The 23,370-nt window shown below is 36.6% G+C and overlaps 1 protein-coding gene across 1 annotated transcript; it reads left to right on the top strand.

Moving 5' to 3' along the window:
• The first annotated feature begins 13,124 nt into the window (after positions 1–13,124).
• LOC125812792 (cleavage stimulating factor 64-like) lies at positions 13,125–22,677 on the top strand. The gene is made up of 10 exons (XM_049492264.1): positions 13,125–13,274; positions 13,514–13,592; positions 14,817–14,991; positions 16,030–16,063; positions 16,206–16,426; positions 16,764–16,841; positions 20,373–20,408; positions 20,771–21,202; positions 21,567–21,866; positions 22,171–22,677. The coding sequence occupies exons 1-10, from the start codon at positions 13,238–13,240 to the stop codon at positions 22,306–22,308; spliced, it is 1,530 nt and encodes a 509-aa protein (XP_049348221.1). The 5' UTR covers positions 13,125–13,237; the 3' UTR covers positions 22,309–22,677.
• Positions 22,678–23,370: the final 693 nt, after the last annotated feature.

Raw genomic sequence — 23,370 nt, 5'->3', positions numbered from 1 at the left:
CTCTCGCCCTTTAATTTTTATTCGAATGGTGTCCCACCACCTCTTAAAACTTTCCAAACAACCACGTTACTCACCAAATATAAGAAAACCACAACCTTTAGATACTCGCAAGTCGTAATTACTATACAAAAATTTGCTTAACCAATAATTTTATCTATAGTTGTATCTCGTCACAATCCATCACGAACTCTTATTACCATTACGCTCAGTCAGCCATGACTATCACTATGAAGCCAACTTTTCATCAACACGACCCTCAAACTCTGGAAAACTCATCTAATTCAAAGGACTAACCCAATCTTGAAACGCATTATCTTACTAAAATTTTCAATTTCCTTCACCCAAGTATAATCAATGGAACTTTCTTTATCCATAAGCCTATCATTCCGGTATTAATCCACTCCCTTATGGATTAAGATAAAATCATCAGTCCTCATACTAACCACCTTCTTCTTATCAAACAAGACAAGAGCACCCCACTTGGAAACACTAGAACGGATGAATCTTTTATCAAGGCGCTCTTGGATTTGAGCCTTAAGCTATCTCAACTCTGACACCCCAGGAATAGACTCAATAGAGGGGGGTTTCGACCTCAACATCCCGAATATGAGCCAATCACGTCAAACAATCCTGCCCCACCAGTTTCCTACCCCATACGAAAGATATGACCTTAGCTGACTTACGTTTGTACCTCATTCCCACTCTAACCTTTCCCTAACGGGGATTTCTAGAGTTACCGACTTAGTATTACGATTAAGCCCGATATAATATGGGGACAACCAAGTCATGCCTAAGATTATATTAAGTCAGTCATATCCAGCATAACCAAATCTGAAAATCCATAAACACAACAGGACAAACACGATATACAAGGATGACTATGAGTGACTCTTCAATGGGTAGAAACATGGATGAGGGCATCAAGTATATCACAAACCATATCAAATCCCAAGGCAATTGAACTGAAACGTATGAATAAGAATACCCCATATCACACAAAATAATAGTCATATAAGCACCGACAAGAGTAGCACTAGTGACCACTGCATCACACCTAAAACTCGGTTTTGCCTAGAAAAGCATATAATTGACCCTTGTCATCTTGACGGGCAACCCCCTTGCCGGGCTGCACTACTCATCTACCTGCATTACCATTTCTCCAGCCTCTACGACCTCACTGATTTCCTCCTCATATGCTCAGGTTCCCTACAATTTAACTTACTTTACAACTTATATCCAATTGTTGAACACTGAACTAGATCGCGGGGGTTAGTATGGGTACAATTCAAGTTCTGAAATTGTGACTAGGAAAAACAGGGAAGACAGGGCTGAGATTCTGTCTCTCCTTGTCCCGCTCTGGCGGAAGAAATTCCGCCCTGGCCGTAAAAATCCTGCCCTAGCTGCCTCAATGGAAACAAAACCCATGTCAACAATTTTCTAGGTTCTTTTCTTTCCCAATTTCCCCCAAAGGTTCCCAGCTATAACACAAGCATTTTTAGAGAAAAACCCTTAGCTAGGACAATCATTGTCTACCCCCCGATCATCCCAACTAAGTACTCACTTTAGAATCCTTTTACATCGATTCAACACTACCACACACATATCCCCAGGATACACCCAGACTCTCAGACGGTTATTAGTTGGTCGCAATGCACGTCCATATTTCTCGCTTACGAACCACATCGTAATTTATCTAGACCCTTGCACCTAATCTCGGGATGACTTTCTTTTCACAACAAGTTCCACAACACTCAAGCAGTTTACAACCGGCACAATTTCAACATTTAGGCCAGCATATTGCACATATCAACATTCAGACAAGCAATAATGGGCACATAATCATATCAAAGCATTCAAGTAATACACCTTTCACATTCATAGTTAATTTTCGACAACTAAAAGCACACATTCACCGTTCCAAGTTACAACACGCAAACACGTCCAATTTCTTTAATTAGTTCGTTCCATAAATGACCATCAGCCATGCCTTATACAGTCCCTAAGGCCAGATACCAATTGGAACCTTCTCAGTTCCAATTAACTTACTTGTGTCCTTTCAGCCGTAACTACGACGTCTAACTCATTTTGTTGAGATACCAATTGGACTCAACTCATACCACAAGCGACAATAGTAGCTAGCGAGCCCCACAAAATTGCTAATTTCAATCACAGAACTTGGTCGAACCCAATTCTTAACCGCCTCAATCTTTAATTGATGGTAACCAGACCTTAAATCAGTCTTAGAGAAACTGATGCACCTTGCAACTAATCAAAAAGATCCTCTATCTTAGGCAGTGGATACTTGTTCTGAATGGCAACCCTATTCAACTTTCAGTAGTCTATACACATCCTTTCTTGCTAGTGATGGTGTTACCACTTTTGTTGCTCTAGTTCGGACCATAGAGTGAAGAAGGAAAGATACCAATTTGTATCACCCACAAACCAATTGGATTCATGTCATAGCACGAAGGAGTAGAAAGAAGTGAGTTTTTCCTAAAGTCCTATAGCCTCTCGAAGAAAAGTACGGACATCATCGTACCGTTCCGCAAGACTCTACTAGACTCATTTTGGTACAATGAGATCAACGAATCTAGTCTCTGATATCAACTTTGTCACTACCCAGACCGTCGTGATTAGCACCCACACTAACCATCTTGTGGGAGAACCACTACTACAACCAACACTAAGAAACTAAACCAAAACTAAGGTAAATAAGTTACGGAAACAAGTTAATTAACTAAATAAATGCGGAATTAAATACCTAGAACCTGAAAGTCATTGTACCAAAACTCTACTAACGACAAGTCTAAGAATAATGGGTACAACCCCGAAACTAAACGACACCTTAAACAAAAGTTTGAGTCTGAAAAGAGTGGACTTAAACAAGAGAGATCCATGGCAGCCCGAAAGAATTGGCTCAGCCTTAAATTCAGTCAAGCTCATTAGTCACCTAGCTGAAGTCTATCAATAACCACCTGAAGATGCCTTTTACTCAACAAAGAAAGACCAAGTGCGGTATCAGTACACGACCACAGTGTACTGGTATGATCACTCGGCTATCCCACTAAGTGTAACATACATTAGTCAATACAACATTATAATCACATGCACATATCGAACATATACAATATCATCAACTTATACGAACAATGAACAACTTCACGATTCTCACATATCACAGTTATATCAATTTAGAGCAACATACTGTCTTCCAATATCAATCATCATTAGATATGAACGAACTCATCACAAGTAGATACACAACACAATTCAATTGTCCTCTCACGGAACATAATTCAATGGTCCTCTCATGGAACCCAAACCCAAACAGTTAGCATACCGAAACGTGGCAATCTGATCTCATATTTATGTCGGAATGTGGCAACCGATCTCATAGTTATGCCGGAACGTGGCAATCCGATCCAAGTTAGTTATGCCGAAACGTGGCAACCGATCCCATATTTATGTCGGAACGTGGCAACCGATCAAATTAGTGTGTCGGATCGTGACGCCCGCCCATTCAACAAACCACAATCACAATCACAATGTATATTCTCACAATCATACAACAACAGGTGATTCATGACATAAAATTATTCAATTATCCTCATTTACAACAAGTGTAATCAATAATGCAACATTCACATACATACATGTATCATAATGAAGCAAGAACAAACATACATCACACAATCATAGAATCACAACCATCACATACCTCGAATCCAAGCTTGAATCCCCTAAGGCACTTGAATCTTCCCTTTTCGAATTCTTTCCGCTTGTTTTAGGTCTACAAACAACAATTTATATGCAATGATCAACAATCAAAGGTCTAATTATGTGGATTATAACAAACCCAATAACCCTAGAACAAACCCAAGATCCTACTACCCAATTTAGGGCTTTTTCCACCATAAATTCTAGATCAAAACCCTCCCCCATCGATAATAACTCACTAGATTACGTTCTATGGATCGAAAACGGATTTGGGGAGTTAAAAACTTAGTTTTAGCCTCAAGAATAGTGAAAATGGTCAAGAAGTAGCCTGGGGTCATCTCCTTAGCTCTAAAAATCGAAAAGTATCAAATAAGGTCGTTTAGGGGTTTATTAATGACATTAAGTCACGTCTGGCCCGCCACAGCGGCCCTCATCCCGCTGTAGCGAAGGCGCCAGAGCGATAAAAAGTCCCGCCAAAGCGATATTTTTGAACTAGTGAGCTATTCATCTTCCCCTACGATTTTAAGTCTCTTCGTCCCTGCCACTGCCCCCCATATCCCTTTGTAGCGGCCTCGCCAGAGCGGCCAAACTCTCGCCAAAGCGGCACAAAAGGAACCAGAGAGTCAACTGAAGAAATTCCAAAATCCCATTTCACAAGACAACTCTAACCCACGACGATCAGAAAGATACCCTTTACGCTAAGATCGATTTCGAGAGTTCTACTCACCCAAATTCAATTCCGTAAAGTCGTACGAATTCCTTAGCGAGTTCTCTAACTACTCATATAATCAAAATCATAAATGATTCTCCCGATTGTTACCAGATTTCCCTACACCTTAATGACTCCGATTTCGTCCAAATCTGGACTAGGTTGGGAAAATCCAAGTTTCTACGAAAACATTTCTGGCCCCAATTCTTTCTCCATTGGCGACAGAAATCAGGTCGTTACAGAAGATTAATTCATGAAAAGAATATCATAATTTGGAACCACGAACTTGAAATCGCGAAAACAAACTTCAAGTTCCACCACAAAGCACAAGTGATTTTTTTTTTGGTATGTGAGTTTTGTGTGTGTTGTTCATCCTGTATGATTTTATTTTTTGGTGTTTTGTTGTGTGTCAGGGTATATAATTGCAAGTGGTTTTCTTGTTTTTGTTTGTGAGTGGAGTTTGAGGGTTAAATGGATATGCAGGTGTTGTTGTGTGTATGTAGTGGGTGTGTTAGATGTGAGGTGAGAGTGGGAGTGTTGTGGGGTAAAGGGGAATGAATTTAGGATTAGTGGGAGTATATATATATAAATATAATATAAAAGTTACATAGTTAATTTAAAAGATAATTAAGAAACACTTAATTTAAAAGATACTTAAGAAACACTAGCTTATTGATAAAACTCTTAATTAAAAAAAAAACACATATTGTTTGTAAAAAAAAAAATCTTTTGAAGAAAGTGAAAAAACGAAGAACTTAACCTAAAATGTGACTCTATTTTGTACTTTTCAAATATTTTAAAATAAACTTACTAAAATAAGATGAAATCGTAATATCAATTTATGATATAAAAGAAATATTTAAGTGATAAAAATAGTGTAAAACATCAAATTCAGTAAAAAAAAAAAAATCACGTGTCTACATGGGTCATTTATATTTAGATGTAATTCCTAACTTCGGATTCAATCTGAAAATAGTTTGTACGTGTTTGCTTCAAGCATTCATAAATTTTAATCACTATAATTAAAAGTGTCAATGGTACGGTTCGAACGATTATTGTATAAATCTACATCATAGCAATTTTTCGATGATTTAGTTGATATACCCAAAATTAGACTTTTCATCTCACCACGCCAATTTTTCTTTGGTAATAATATTGTTCAATTAATTAGTTATTGTATATGTCTATCTTTGTTATAAATGTTCCTACATAAATAAAATATTTACCTGTAATAAATTAAGTAATTTATTTTTATAATAAAATAATTAATCTTAAGAAAAAAGGTCAAAAAGAAGAAAAAAGATAAATACAAATAAAGCGATAAAAGGTGTCACATCTCCTTGTCTATATTTCTTCTTTATATTATATAAATATATTATGTATACATATAATTTTTTGTCTTGTTTGTTCAATTTATCCCCTTTAAATCTTTTATTTTTAACTTTGTCCCTTTAATGTCTTATAATTCCTCGTTTTCTTTAAAGAAATGTCAAATCCTTTTTTTCTTCATTAACTATCTAATAATAAAAGATAAGTTACCGAAAAAATAATATTTTTAAGTCTGAAGAAATTTAAGATTACACTTCGACTAATGAATACAATTTCCGATTGAAATTGTATACAAATTTGTTAAGTGAATATGGATCAATGGTATGAAGATAAATATGAACCAATCTATACATATTGCAGTTACAGTACACATAAACTATATTACATGAAAAAAATTTTGTATACATATATCATATTAATCTCTTTATCCATACATTATATAGTTACCACTATAATTACTGTTAATAATTTTATGTAGATAAACAAAATATAGTTTATCTATACATACTAAAATTGATGTGTACATCAACTAAATTTATAAGTCAATTTTATCAATTTTTTTGTATACATATAGTATATTAAATTTTCACGTATTTATTATGTAATTGCAATTATAATTGTTGTTAATATTCTTATGTATACAAACAAATATAATTTATGTATACGTATTGCAGTTTCTAATAAAAATGGTTGCTTTTATTATTATTATTTGACTATTTATCGTCAATTGTCTGGTAATTAGTAGTCGTTAATTTTTTTCATTAATATATTTTCATGCCTTAAAAGTAGTCACAATTTTTTTAATGAGTTAATTAGGAAAAAAATATTTTTTTTTCTTTCTTAAAAGTGTGTGTATTTGTTGTAGTGCATCCAATAGGAGATCTGCAAATTCTCCCATAAAGAGCTTCATAAGGAACCATTTGGATGCTAGAGTGGTAACTATTGTTGTAAGCAAACTCGATGAGAGGTAGGTGATCATCCCAATTACCTTTGAAATCGATCACACACGCCCTCAACATATCCTCTAAGGTCTGAATAGTGTGCTCTGCTTGCCCATCAGTCTGAGGATGAAATGCGGTACTTAAGTTCACCTTTGAACCCAAACCTTTTTGGAATGACTTTCCAAACTGTGCAGTAAATTACGCACCTCTATCAGAAATAATGGAGACCGGAACCCCATAAAGTCTTACCACCTCTTGAAGATACAACTTAGAATAATCTTCTGCTCAATAGGTCGTCTTTATCGGCAAAAAGTGGGTTGATTTTGTCATTTTGTTGAAAATCATCCAAATAGAATCATGTTACTTGCGAGACCTTGGTAGACCTGTGATGAAATCTATATTAATCATCTCCCACTTCCATTCCGAAATTTCTATATTCTGAGCCAAACCACCGGGCCTTTGATGCTCTACTTTAACTTGTTGGCAATTCGGGCACTTAGCAACAAATTCAGCAATGCCCTTCTTCATACTACTCCACCAAAAGACTTCTCTCAAATCACGATACATCTTTGTGGAACCCGAATGAATGAAATACCTGGAGCTATGAGCTTCCTCTATGATCATCTCTTGGAGTCCATCCACCATTGGTACACACAATCTACCTTGGTATATCAATACGCCATCTCTCCCTTGTTCAAAAGCTAATACTTTTTGCTAATGAACATTTGCCTTTAATTCAAGCAAAATAGGATCTTGGTCTTGCTTCTCTTTTACTTCTGACACTAATGATGATTCAGCCCATTCATCACCACTGCCCCTCCTTCTGTGGAATCCATTAGTCGGACTCCCAATTGTGCAAGTCTATGCACATCTTTCGCTAACTCTCTCTTTTCTTCCTCAATGTGGGCGGTACTACCCATAGACAACCTGTTTAAAGCATCAGTAACAACATTAGCCTTACCTGGGTGATAAAGAATACTCATGTCATAATCCTTGAGTAATTTTAACCACCTCATTTGTCTGAGATTAAGCTCTTTCTGAGTGAACACATACTGAAGGCTCTTGTGATCAATGAATATATCAACTTGAACACCATACAAATAATGACGCCATATCTTCAAAGCAAATACTACATCAACCAACTCTAGATCATGGGTTGGGTAATTCTTTTCATGAATTTTCAACTGTCTAGAGGCATAATCTATAACATTTCCATTCTTCATTAACACGCAACCCAAACTAACTCTAGATGCATTACAATACACCACAAAACCTTGCGTACCTTCTGATAATGTCAAAACTGGGGCAGTGGTCAACCTCTTTTTCAATTCTTGAATGTTTTTCTCACAAGCTTCAGACCATTGAAACTTCATTGTCTTCTGAGTTAACTTGGTCAAAAGGGATGAAATAGATGAGAACCCCTCTATGAACCTCTTATAATAGCCAGCCAGAACTAAGAAACTCCTAATGTCAGATGGAGATATGGGTCTAGGCCAATTCTACACTACTTCTATTTTCTGAGTATCAACTTTAATTCCCTTTCCATACACAATGTGGCCTAAGAATGCCACAGATTCAAGCCAAACTCGCACTTAGAGAACTTGGCATACAACTCTTTATCTTTTCTGGAGAACTATTCTGAGATGGCTAGCATGATCTTCTTCATTCCTCGAATAGATTAGTATGTCAATGAAGACGATAACAAACATATCTAAATAAGGTTTCAATACTCTATTCATAAGGTCCATGAATGTTCCAGGTGCATTGGTCAAACCAAAGGACATAACTAGGAATTCATAATGACCATAACGGGTCCTGAATGTTGTCTTGGGAATATCACATTCCCTTACTTTCAACGGACGGTAGCTTGATCTGAGATCTATCTTATAGAAACAAGTAGCTCCCTGAAGCTAATCGAAAAGATCATCAATTCTTGAAAAAGGATATTTGTTCTTGGTGGTAACCTTGTTCAACTGACGGTAATCTATACATATCCTAAGGGAACCATCTTTCTTTCTCACAAATAAGACCGGAGCTCCTCAAGGTGAGACACTTGGTCAAATAAAGCCCTTATCTATGAAATCTTTCAATTGTTATCTAAGCTCTTTCAACTCTGCTGGTGTCATTCTATATGGCGGAATAAAGATAGGACGAGTATCTAGAAGAATGTCTATACTGAAGTCTATTTCTCTCTCAGGAGGGACTACGGGTAAGTCATCTGGAAAGACTTCTGGAAACTCTTTTACTACTGCAACTGACTGAAAAGAGGGTGTTTCAACACTAGAGTCATTAACTCGGACTAAGTGATAGACACACCCCTTGGAAACTAACTTTCTTGCCTTAAGGTACGAAATGAAACAATCATTTGGCACTGCTGAACTACTTCTCCACTCTAAGACTGGCTCATTAGGAATTTGGAACTTGACAACTTGAGTTCTACAATCTATGGAGGCATAACGGGCATGAAACCAGTCCATACCTAGAATGACATCAAAATCTACCATGTCTAACTCAATTAAATCAGCCATGGTGTCTTTGTGATTTATGGAAATGACACAATCACGATATACTCGCTCAGCTAGAATAGACTCTCCAACAAGTGTAGAAACACAAAAGGGTTCACAGAGTTTCTTAGGAATAACATCAAACTTAGTTGCAACATAAGGGGTTACAAAAGATAAACTTGCTCCTGGGTCTAGCAAAGCATAAACATCAAACGTAAAGACTTTGATCATACCAGTGATAATATATGAGAGTTCTCTTGCTCTTGGCGACTAGTGATTGCATAAAGACGATTTATTCCTCCGCCAGTACCGTATGTAGCTCCTCTAGGTGCAGCCCTGTCTGGTGGTGCAACTGATGAAGATTGGGCTTTATTGCCCTAATTTCCACTTCCTTGCATGTTCTTAGGGCACTCTTTCATGAAGTGACCCTCTTGTCCACACTTGAAACAACCTGACTGGCCATCACGACACTTACCTGGGTGGGTTCTACCACACCTAGCACATGCAGGAGCCCAGTTACCTCCTTGTGCCACACTACCCTGAGACTGTGCAGGTCTAGCTCTGAAGTTCTGCGAATTATGACCATTATACTCACCTTTGTTTTTGGGTGCAGGTTCACTAACAGATGATGGAGCAGGTCCCTTTTGCTTTTGCTGAAAGGACGAACGGTTCACATTACTTTTCTACTGCCCGGATTCATTCCCTGACTTTGCCTTCTTGTTTCTAAACTCTTTTCTGTCCCTCAGATTTTCTTTCTCAACCTGTTGCACATAAGTCAACAACCTCGTTATATCCATGTCCCCAATTAGCATAGCTGCCCTACCCTTTTTGTTTGACAGACGGGACAACCCAGCAACAAAAAGACTTATTATACTCTTCATATCTGCAACCATCTCTGAAGCATAACAGGATAGTTGGGTGAACTTCAACCCATACTCATGAACACTTAGTGACTCCTATTTTAGGGTAAGAAATTATCGTACCTTAGCCTCTTTCAGTTCTTGGGGGAAGAAACGCGCCAAGAAGGCCTCCTCAAAACAAGCCTAACTCGTAGGTAGTGCATCCTCAACTCGATTCTTCTTCCATTGATCGAACCAAGTCCTAGCAACATCTTTAAATTGATATGCAGCTAATTCTACTCGCTCAGCATCGGGAACGTGCATAATATCAAATACCCTATTTAGCTCCTCAATAAAGTTCTCTGGGTCCTCAGTAGTGCTCGAGCCAGTGAAGCTTGAAGGGTTCATCCTCAAGAACTCACGAATTCTCGACGTGTCAGCCTTTTCTTGTCGAGCCCCTCTTTGTTGCTCAACCTGGTTAGTCACAGCTTGACTTAGCATCATTATCGCTTCTCTGAACTCAACATTAGTGACTTCTCCTTGGGGTTGCACTTCAGGTGCATTAGGTACCCCTTGTTCCTCAACATTACGCCTAGCAGGAAGACATCTGATAGCTCTTCATGGATGCATAATTAGCTAAAAAACACGCGCAAGCATGAATTAGAAGAAATTTTTTAGAGATCAAACTCTAACGCACGAAATGAGTGTGAAAGAAGTGAGATAGTTCCTAAATATTGCAACCTCCTAATTATAGATGTAGCGCGCTTCACACCGATAACTAGGACCCACAGACACGACTTCATAGACTCCCTAAGACTCTTGAACTCTGTGCTCTGATACCAAGTTTGTCACGTCCCGAGCCTACACCTCGGACATGGCTGGCACTCAAGAACCATTGTTGGCCCCAAGCAAACCCTTGGTCTGGCTTACTTACTCAGTGGAAGACTCTAAGCATTATTACAATGATCAAATGCACTTACTCAATTGTTAAATAAAATAACTTAGAATGTTTAAAAGTCAACATTCAACTTGGCCAAAATGGCAACTCAAGTCTTAACTTATGAAATGATAATGTAAAGACAACTGAACTACTAAATGTCTATGAAGCCTCTAAAACAAAGAGGGATGTCGAGATAATACCCCCGATCATCCTAACAACGAAATACTGAAAGCAAAACAAAAGGAGTCCTCCGGAATGCAAGGAGGCTCACCAACTGACTCTGAGTGCTCAACTGGATCAACGAGGCGCTGGATGATGATTCTGGTTACCCGTGTCTGCATCATAATAAGATGCAGGACAACTGACATTAGTACATTGAATTTACGAGTATGCGAGTTGGAATGCTAAACATAACTTAAGCTTGAAAAGAATATGAAAGAAACACTTACCTTGGTTTTACTTAACTCCTAAATAACTTAACTCAATATAAAGCAATAAAACACATACAATATATAGAAAACCTTTAAAACAGTAGAAAACAACTTAGTTCGTTAAATAAAAAGCAATAACAAACTCAACTTTACTCATATATTAAAGTAATATAGTTTCTGTGGGAGTTTCTCTAACCGACAACCACCACTATGAGTCTAAGTGGTGATACAACGTCTTTCCCACGCTGCCAGAACTGTCCTATACTTTGTTGTCATATAGAACGCTTAACTAAGTGGATCCACTAGTCTATGCTAAAAAGCAACTCAAGGAGTCATCTAAAAAGTATGATCTTTTACTATCCATGATGACTACATGGTTTATGGAGACTTGAGTTAATATGAACTCGCATCCCCATATTGGTGCTCAATACTACTCCCAAAATATACTTAGCTCATATGTTTTTAAAACAAACTTCTTTCTTTGGTTTGAGATAATTACTCAAAACTTAGCTTAAAAGCTTTCTTGGAATTGATGTTCCCTTTCTTGCTCAAATGTGAAAACATTTTTAAACTCTTTGGGAATACATAGTCCCCATATACTTCTTTGAAGAAATGAACTTCAATCTTTACTCTTTACTCTTTACTCAACTTGATCTTTTAAGTCTTAAAACAAAGTTAAAACGTTTGTGAAAGACTTTTGAAAACTTTATAAACTTCTCTTTGACTTGCTTCTTAACTTCATCTCATCCTAGAAGCCCATTTTGGTGCCACGTAGCAAATGACATGACATGCCAAGTCAAACAACGAAGCCAATAGGATTATGCCATGTGTAAAAATGACATGCCCGCTCCATAAAGCCCGTATGTCATGACACTTAAATCTAATTGGTCGAAGGGAATCCTGTACAAATCACAACTCCTCTATTCTAAAACTATAAATTAGGGTCATCATAATTCAGAAAGAGAAAGCATGTGGTACAAATGCCATAAAATTCTCTATAAGCTACAAGTTTAAGAATTAAAGAACGATCAAGATCAAAACCATACCATCAAATTTTCAAGATAAAGTTCAAGTTCAAGTTCATCGAAGATTCAAGAACAAGTTTTAAAGTCCTTGAATCCAATATCAAGTTCAAGACAAATTCAAGATCAATCTCAAGAGCTCTTGAATTATATTTGAAAAAGCGAATTCAGAGGAATCATAGAAATTGTAACACTCGCACTTTGAACTAATAAATACAATTATTGCTATACTTTTCGTTCTTGATTATTCTTTTCTCGACGTAAATTTTATTGTCTACAAATATTATTTAATTATTTTTTACAATTTTTTGTAAAATAAATAATGCATGTCCATGTGAATGAATCCCACCCCTTATAACCTATCTTTAATTGGCAAATTAGAGGAGCAAACCAAGAAATAAATGTTTTGGCTATAAATAGCCCTCGTGTTCCTTTATGAGTAATTATAGAACATAATTTTCTTCCTCTGTCCTCTTTAATTTAATTAACTTTGTTTCTTTTATTTATTTTAAAACACAATTCACTTTATGGTATTATTTGAATTAGAACCATCATCTTTTTATTTTTTATTTTTTATTTTTTTTATTTTCTTATTTGTTAGTAAATTAATGGGCTGCCCGATCCAATCCGCCTGACCCGTTTCCCTTTTTTCCTTCCTCCTCTGTCCTCGAACTCAGGTCAATGCCATCTCCGGTTAAACCACAGTTTTTAAAAAGAAGAGTAGAGTGAATGACATGAATTATCAGAGGGAAAAGTTGAAGCTGAATCACTCGAGCTTCACCTTTTTCTTCAACTTTTAACAATTATGGCCACTTCTGATTCTCAGCGTCGTTGCGTCTTTGGTTAGTATTTTCCCCCTAATTCTCTTTATCTCTCAATTGGTTTTATGAAATTCTATTCGGGTTAATGTAATTCTACCAAATGTTTGCTGAATTAGTTGAAAAGATTGAAACTTTAACCAATTGGGCGTATTGGGTGTTGGTAATTTGGTCCAATTTGTGTTGCTTCTGTATGTATTTTTGTATATTAGGACTGGTGGTAAGGTGTTAGCAGAATTTGTAAGTAATTTGGATTTATGTAGTTGGGAATATACCATATGATGCTACTGAGGAGCAACTAATTCAAATCTGTGAGGAAGTTGGACCAGTTGTTTCATTCAGGTCAGTATATTTTCTTTGCTTTCTCCCTTATATTACTCAGAAATAATTTTATCTTTTATTTGTTTTATTTAGTTAAGACAACTGTTTGGTTTTCGGAAGAGGGATATAGAAGAGGTTTGTCCTGTGCACTAACATGTCTAGTATATGTAATAGTTGTAGTAAAACACTACTGCAAATACTCAACAACAGGGAAGATGAGAAATAGGGAAACTACAATAGGAAAACTAAGAAATGAAACAATAACAAAGAAGGGGGTAAAACAGTAATAAAGAATGGTTACCCTTTGGGGTGGCCCAGTGGTTTGGGCTTGGGACTTCCATGTTGGAGGTCGCAAGTTCGAAACCCCTTGCTAGTGAAAGCAAGGGGTTTGCCTTCTTGGTCGAGCTCGTCGCACCGGGCTTGCCTAGTCCGGGTTACCTCTCCTATGTGGTTTGCGAGCTATTGCATAGGAGCGGGGGTTTTACCCTGTGCGCACCCAAAGGGTAGCTGCTGCGGGTTTCCCTTGTCATCAAAAAAAAAAAAAAAAACAGTAATAAAGAATGGGATGAGATGCCAGAAGAAGGGGGTGACATGCCCGATAGAACGGGGATGAGTAGGACAAAGAATTCACTTAAAAATTTGCATAAACCACTTCATACTACAGAGCACTACTTATGTAGAAACTATATTTCTTCTTAGCTTGTCAAATAGCCTTTCAACACCCTTTTGTGTCAACCAGGATCCCAAACATAGTTCAGTAACAATTTGCTTGGCTGTTTCATCTTTTGGCTCTTGCGTAAATCCTCTTCTAGAACAACTACTTCAACTTGGTCGCCTGTCTGGTCTATTCACAACAATACTCTTTTAACCTTTTCATCACAAATTCGGTGTTTTGTAATTATCCCTGTAGATGTTGTTTTGTAATGCATCCCTGTAGATGTTGTTTTGCTGATTGAGGATTTGAGGTGACTAATGGATAGAGTAAACTTGACGGCTAGAGGACCTTATATCATTTCTAGTATAAAAATGATTGCTTTGAGTTTTACTGCTGCTGGTTGAAAAACTTTTCACTGGGAAGAATTTTGAAGTTCTGTTTAGCGGCGTTATGTGGAGGATGGCCGACTGAAGGAGATTCTTTCATCTGATAAGAGATGATCCCCCACCCCCATCCCCCCTCTTCTCTTTTATTTGGATGAGTCTACCTAGCATTTCCATCTTTTCATTCTTTCGGTTTATTTCCCTCAGATTAGTGATTGATAGAGAAACTGGGAAACCAAAAGGTTATGGATTCTGCGAATACAAGGATGAAGAGACTTCCTTGAGTGCTCGTCGCAACCTTCAGGGTTACGAGATAAATGGCCGGCAGCTAAGAGTTGATTTTGCTGAAAATGATAAAAATTCTGACAGAAATCGTGAACAGGTAAGAGATTTAGGCACCCTTAGCCATTTTTCTTATGAGTGTCCTTAGCAAAAATTACTTTAGTGTGTTTCTTTCATTAGCTGTTCTTTTAGTTTCTTGTCGCTGGATTGAACAACTGGCTTTCCTACTTATTTCATGCAAGGTGGTGTTGGCATTACATTAGGTTCTGTGGGAGACGAACTTCTTCTTTCTAGATATCCAACACTAACATCACTAGTTTTCACCCTTGTTAAAAACCGTTAAATCTGGTGTTTTATGCTTCAACATTTTAGCTACCTAATCCACATATCATGGGATGCACTCTTACCACTAGACCAATGCCCTGGGGTGTACCCAATAGATCAATGTTAATCTTTCCCCCATGGATAAGTACTGCATTTCCACATAGCCAACTTCTTCACATATCTTCTATTGTTCCTTGCCGCATATCAGATGCTTTATGTTTTGTTTCCAAATGTAGCAGGAACTGCCCTGTTTGCACCCTAAATCACAGTTAACTACTGAATAATTTCAACCCGGCTAACTGGATAAAGAAGGCTCTTGTTCGTGTTGATGTGTAAACCTGAGTCAAGGCCTGCAATCTACAACATTCAATTTTTTTGTTCTTTTGTTATAAAAAAAAGGTGCAATTTTTACCCAGTTCTGTACTTAACTAAAGTCCAAATTCTTTAACAAGTTATCTTCATCTACTTTTTTGGACCTACTTTCAGTTAAATACATCAACACTTCAGCTGATACCTTAACAGTCATGCCCAAACATAACACAGATCCTTAATTAGGATGAAAGAAGCACTTCTTAATATTTAAACTCCTCTCGACAAAGATGGTGGAATCATGAATATTGTGAGAGAATTTCATGTGTGAATTACTATCATTTTTTCTGGACATCACTTTTTCAGACTCAAGCAAATACTTTATTGAACCCGCCCAGTGAGGAAAGAGAAAGGAAAACAAAACTTATACTCTCTTCAAATACTACTTTTCTCTAATTTTTAATAAAAATCTATTCAATTGACCATGTTTGTCTTTTCTATACAGGGTCGCGGCGGACCTGGCATGGTCGCGAATGCTGGTGTGTTTCACTTTCACTTCTTCTTTTCATCCTTTCTTTTCCAATAGGCAAAAGAGAGAGGGGAGGGGGGGGCATGAGATTTTTTTTCCTTTCTCTCTTTAGAATATTAGAATGTAACTTTTCTGTTGTAATGTCTTATTAGATCCCAAAAAGCACATTGGGGGACCAGCTGTCCCTGTGGATTCTGCACTTCAGCAGCCATTAGGTATGCAAGTAGCTATGACTGCTGCAGCCGTTATGGCAGGAGCTCTTGGAGCTTCTCAGAGTGGCAGCTCATTCAATCCGTCTGGAGTAGACCCTTTAACATTACATATGTCCAAATTGTCTAGGAGCCAACTGAATGATGTTATGTCTGAGTTTAAGGTCAGGATGTTGATTAAAACTTTCTCCCATTCATGATATTTCTAGTCCTTCTTGAATATTGCCGCAAAACTATAATATAACAACAAACTTGGAGTATGACTAAGAAAAAAAAAGCAAACTTCGAGTTGCTTTCAAAGTCATTCTGCTAAGTTATGCTGGAAGTAACAGAAACAATACAAACTACTCTTATGGCCGGAGGTATAGGAATTAACTAGCCAAATGGTCTTATTCTGGCAGATTATTTCCTTTATTATAGTGTCAATCAATGAATGTGATCCTCGGCCCTCAAGGATAACTGCTTGACGCCTTGACATGATTATTGTAATTTTGATGACAGGCAATGTGTACACAAAACAAGGAACAGACACGCCAACTGCTGCTAGCAATTCCAAATTTGTCAAAAGCTCTTTTTCAGGTATTGACTTATGCAAGATGCTCAACATATTTGCAAGTTTCTGGTGTTGCTTAGCGTTTTTTCTATTGCTGACTTCTCAATAATAAAAAAATAATCACCTACTCTTCATAGTTGGTGACCCTTAGATGCCATTGTAGCTTCTGTGCTTATGTTATTCATTACTGCAGCATGGCCAAGCAGCCATGCGAGGCTTCTGAAACTGCACTTACAGTGTTCTTTCCTTGGCTGCTTCTTTAATCAGTATTTTAAAGTCACAATTCAAATCTTTTTTCTAGATTAGGACAAATGAATCTGTCCGCTGATGTTTATCATATGGTTTCACAATGTGCTTAAGAGTTGTATGAGTTGGACTACTATGTTTAAAAAAAGGAGTTGTAAGAGTTGGGACTGTGTGAGAAAGTTTTAATATATTGGAGCACTTAAAAATATCTTCTGGATTTTCCCAACATTTATCCCTCTGAACAAGGGCCAACCTGGCTTTGGTGTAGCGTCTACTTCATCTGAAATGGCTTCTTTCCAAATGGAGTTTCAGAAAAAGTTCCATGGAATATAGTAATTTGTGCCTGGCCAAGTTATCTGAGAGGTGTTTTTATCAATACAGCGGCAAGTTTGTGTTTGACTAATCTTCCCAAAAAGTGCTTTCAAGTCAACTTACGAAAAAAGGGCATGTAAAAATTCACTTTACAAGTAGTACTTTCTAAAGAAAGATTCACTATACACTTAGTAGGCGTTTGGCCATGCGATACCATATCACGATATGGTATCGTGAGATGGAATCAACGTTTGGACATGCAATTTTACGTTGATTCCATCTCATGATTCCATATCATGAGATGTGATTTCATATTCTCCAAAAACCATGATATGGAATTATATGGTAATTCCATATCATGATTTGTAATATTTTAATACAAAAATTGATCCACGAGTTTATATTTTGTTAAAACAACCCCACATTTATATCTACTAACCACTTATTTCATATGTAAATAAAATTTATAATACATCATTACTTTTTAAAATTTATTATTCTCACCGACATAATTTATTATTCTCACCAACATATAGTTACTTTAACTCACACCAACCGATTGTTAAAATGATGAAATATTTATGGTCTATGAGCATGGAAATTATAGTTGCGGATGATATTGACCAACAAATGGCTCAAAGTAACAATGTTGGTTCGTCTTCTCGGTCACATGATCGAGAAATGCAAGTTCAACGTGAGAAAATTGTCCGTACTATGTGGAAGGATTATATTAAAGACTAATACACTACAATTTATGTTCAATTTTTTTTAATCAAATTAAAGTTAGATGAAACAATTACTTAAGCGGAGAACAAATAGCTTTGTAATAATTTATTATGCGATTTTATAAATTTTTATTTATTTGATAAGATTGAATAAACAATTGAGGTTATTTTAATAGTTTTACAACTTATGAGATTTTTATGTTTATGAGAAAATATACAACACAAAAATTTCATATCGCAATTCCAAACAAAACTTCAATTTCATTTCATGATTCCATATCATAATATCATGATTCCATATTGCATGGCCAAACAGGCCCTTAGTATTAGTTAAATAGATAAATGATGATGTTAAATAGTTGTACTATTCTGCATCTTCTTGATGCCAGCAATGAAATTTCTTATTACTTCATCAAAAAATAAATGATGTTAAATAGTTATTGTCAGAGCATTACTTGAGTGTTTCATTTTTAATCACTTACTCCCTCCGTCCCATTTTATGTGGCAACATTTGACCGCGCACGAAGTTTAAGAAATAAATGAAGACTTTGAAATGTTTACCAAATTGCCCTTTAAAAAGTAGATTCTTTTTTTTCTCTCCTCATAAATGTATTGGAGTATTATTTTAAGATTAAGTGGGACCAACAAGGATAAAAGAGGAATTGTACCTTTATAAACTTACCATATAAGGAAATGTGACATTCTTTTTGGGACTGACCAAAAAGGAAATGGTGCCACATAAAATGGGACAGAGGGAGTATTATTTTTCAAAAGCTTGACCAAACACGTTATATCTCCAAAAAAGTGATTTTTTAACTATAAACAATATAGGCACTTCTAGTTTCCTAGCAGCTTGGCCAAACAATTCAGATTTAAATCTTTTCTTATCCCTAGTTAGATCATGAAACTTGAGTAGATAGGTTATTAGATTCAGATTTAAACCTTCTCTTAACCCTAGTAAGACTAAGATCACAAAACTTCAATCCATAGTTCCTTGAAATTGCATGTATTGTTGAATATGTTCAAAATCAAAAGCAATGAATATGCAACAAAAGACAATAGATCGAACTCTTCTTCCACCTTTTCTCTCTTTTTTCTGCAGTTGATACAGTGTTTCCATTGTTAATGTGTTTTTTATGGTAACTTGGTATATGCAGATTTATATTGAGGTTGATGGATAGTTTTCCTTTGCTCTTCCAAAATATGGTGCAAAATTGAGAATAACATTTTTTTCTTGGAAACTATGAGAAATGATGTGTTGCAACCACCATATGCTACATATAAAAAGTTTATCTGACCTATTTGATCAGTTTCATAATCTGATATAATGTTAACTCTTTAAATCAGCGGAGAAGTACTGATTCTCTTTTTTTTTTAAAATATACCCTCTTTAGAATACTTAGGATAGCACCCAAGGTTGTGGCCTAATGGTTGATGAAGTGGGTTTAAAACCATGAGATTGTAGGTTTAAATCCCAGCAGAGACGAAACACTAGGTGATTTCTTTCCATTTGTCCAAGCCTAGATGGATAGAGTTATGCGGTACCTGTGTTGGTGGGAGGTAGCAGGTACCCGGTGGAATTAGTAGACATTGTCCTCATAGGGGAAGATTGTGACAAAGTGGATTCCTCACCATTGCACACTTCTTGCCCAGTTATCATTTCATACTTTAGTACTTGTATATTTTTTTTGTAGATAAGATACAATAGATAACCAGCAAAGATATATGTTACTTGGCTGACTTTTGCACTGCTATCTGCTAGTGTTTTTGGGGCAGAATTTACAGTCATTATCTAGAAACTGTTAGTGACATCAAACATTAATTGATCTAAATGTCAATTTTTATCATCCTGAGGTGCAGAGTAGAAAGCCCATATTTTGGACATGCATTTTGTGTATAATTTCATTATAATATGTGTAATAAAGAAAAGGAAATATTTACATGTTTCTTACAGGTGACATATTGAATAAATAACAATTGAAGATACTGCTGCTATGAGTTTTTCTTGTACTGTGGATAGCTTGCAGTATCATCACAGCGATGACCTTTGCTTTTCCCTGAACACCTGTGTTGTATGCTTGATGTTTTAGATGTTTTCCTGCATTACGAATTGCATAACCGTTTTCTTTTCTGGAGTGCTGAGCATGCTTTATTGCAACGTGAAGGGGGTCATATTACTATTTCTCAATTTCAGAATAGCACTGTTGCTTCTTCTTACATTGTATGATTATTGAAATAGCACTCTTACAAGTTTATATTTGTCTGCCAATGCAGGCACAGCTAATACTGGGAATGGTAACCCAATCAATGGTTCGTTCACTGGTTCCATACTTAATTTTAGTATCATTCTCTCTCTCTCTCTCTCTCTATTATATATATATATAAAGCTGTCAAGTTGTGTCTATTCAAAATTCTTACTGCTTTCCTAATTTCCTTTACTTTATTGTTCTTTTGAGTTTGATTCCTATCATTTTGGTATCAGAGCTAAGTTAAGGACTGTTTCAATAATTCTTGCCTATTTCTTGATTTATTTGAAAATCAGCATATATATGCGCGCACATTGTTTTCTTACTTTTCTTGGGGACATTCTACTGTTGCTGCTATTTTAGTTGATTTTGAGGCATCAGTTTGTCAAAGAGCAACACCTAATCAATCATCTTTGGAATGTGCAGTTGCAGACACCAAATATTCGGCAATCTGTCGTACCTCAACTGCAGCCATTGTTTCTAGATAGTCAGCGAAGTCAACAGCTAGCAACTCAGTCTCTTCCTGGGTTACCCCCACTTCCCCCTAGTTTGCTCCCTCAGGCACGGCCTCAGATTCAACCGGCGCAACCAGGGCAGAACCAAGTTTTGCAGAGTCTGTTGCCGACGCCTTCTAGAATCCTTCCATCAATACAACCCCAAGTCAGTGTGTCAAACAACCCACCAGTTCAGGTGGGAACTTCCTCTGCTATAAAGCAGCAAATGCAGCCTTCTTTCTTACAACAAGCTGGGCCAGTTGCATCTACAAATTTTACATACAATAATCAGCTGGGGACAGCAAATACAAGCTATCATCCTTCTCCATCAATGCGTCCCCCATTATTGGAACAAGGTTTTCAGGTGCGTATCTTTCTTTGCTGTTAGTCTATTACTGCAAATGAAAGAGCAGTGATGGTGAAATATAAAATCTATGAAAGCCTTTGTTTGAAAAGGTTGCGAAAATGACTTAAGGTCCGTATAACTTATTTTGGATGATTTTCATGCTCGACTGGTTTAGTAAGTCTATCCAATGAATAAATTTACCTTTGGAAGGAAGAGAGCTTACTTGTATGACTTCCAAACACAATGAAAATAGAAGTTACACAGGATATTTGCTATATGGAACAGCATGTAGAGACTTACTTTCAGGGATGTTATACCATGTCTCTTCCAAAGGGACATCAATGTGATCTTGTATAATTCTGTTTTTTTTTTTCGGTTACAGGGAAACCCTTCAGCAGTTTCTGGGGTCTTGGATAATACAAATAAAGACTCTCGACGACCACAGGTTCATAATAATTCATCTTTGATTACCAGACCAGCTTACCCTTCAGGTTTGCCTGAGGAGAAGAGAGCAGCGGCTAATAATCTAGATCTTCTGAGTCGGCCATCGAAAATGACAAGGCTTAATGATGGAATAAGTTATGCCTTGCCTGATGCAAGTGTATCTATGCCCCAGTCAGGACCCTCAACTCAAGTTTCAGCTGCAGCAGAAACGTCAAACCCTGATAAACAAGCTAGTCAGGTAATTTTAGAGTGTTCCTGTTTCTTTTTAATCAACTGAAGACTTTAAGACAGTTATTGCAAATGAAAATGAATTTAGATGCTTCTAAAACTACTCCCATTTGTTTTGATTTGAAAGATCACCTAACTAGTACTTCCGATGCAGTCTGGTAAAATCCTGGATGTGAATATGGAAATGCCTATATTTATTTATTACTTCATAGAAGCAACTGATTGTTTTGATTTGGTACTATATCTAGAATCATGGAGGATGTAGCTATAATATGGTAGCTTAGTTATATTAAGATGTTCTTCTTTTTCAACAGGTGCAGCTTCCCTCGGATGTTGAGTCTGCCTTGCTGCAACAAGTACTGAGTCTGACTCCTGAACAGTTAAGTTCACTGCCACCAGATCAGCAGCAGCAGGTCATTCAGCTCCAACAGATGCTTCGGCAGCCAACATAGCCAAACTTTAATACGCAAAGAGGACCTCAGATACACCTGCAAGCTGAGTATCTTTGCCCCTCTGAAATATTTGTGCAGAAGGGCATGTTGTGTCTTGGATCATTTCCATATTGTAAAGTGATTGATTTAAGAAGGATCTAGCATAGGATTATCAAATGCACTAGAGTGTATTACATTCATGTAACTGTTATGAGCAGGTGGTTTTAACAAGATAAATGAAGGAATTTTGTGGCTCCAGTTGTAATCTAGCATTATATATATTTAAGAGATATGTTCATTTCCCAAGTATGTTTCAGCTACAAGTTTTTTGTTGTTGATGGAATCCTGTCTCAGTGATATTAAAATATTTATTCCTATTATTGTTCTGAAGTAGCCTATAAAAAGTCTGGAGAATGCTTTTTGTAGTTATCGATAATTCTTTTGTGAAGGATGCTTATCATCATATTAATTGATGTGAGAGGGATTGGGGACAGAAGATCTAAATAAAAGTTGCTTACTTTCTCCTTTGTATTTTTTGCATGGTTTACCTCTCCGTGTCGTCTTAGTTGAGGATGATTTAAGTGGTAAGGTTTTCTATCTTTTTTTTCTTTTGTGACTAAACAAACTATGCTTGTTGATACAGAAACTTGAGGATGTCACATCTCTTCCTCCTAAAGGTTTGAGAAATGAGAAAATAGCAAATACAGCTCAAAGGTTGGTGGTGCTCCTTTATGAAACAAAAAATGGTGTATGAGAACTTCATTTCCCTTAATTACATAAAATAACAAAACAAATAAGGTACTAGTGAGTGAAACAATCTAATGCTTACTACTATCTCCTCTTCATATTTTTACTAACTAAAGGGTTCTTTTTTCTTGGATTGGAGTTACCCATAGATAGCTTTTCGAAATTGGAGTTGATGGATCTCTAGTCTTATAATAAGCTTTTCCTAAGTCCATTTTTCTTATGGACTTGTCAGTATATATACTATCTACCGGAGGAAAAACAATTTCTGTATCAAAACGGAAATTATACATTTTTCTGTCAATATCAACCGTATGCCGCCTACTGGTCAATTACTCG

The sequence above is a fragment of the Solanum verrucosum genome, unplaced genomic scaffold (genome assembly GCF_900185275.1).
Source record: "Solanum verrucosum unplaced genomic scaffold, falcon-dt-bn FXZP01000235.1, whole genome shotgun sequence".
Classification (NCBI taxonomy): domain Eukaryota; kingdom Viridiplantae; phylum Streptophyta; class Magnoliopsida; order Solanales; family Solanaceae; genus Solanum; species Solanum verrucosum.
The sequence above is the reverse complement of the archived record's forward strand: the minus strand, read 5'-3'. Positions and strand labels throughout refer to the sequence as shown.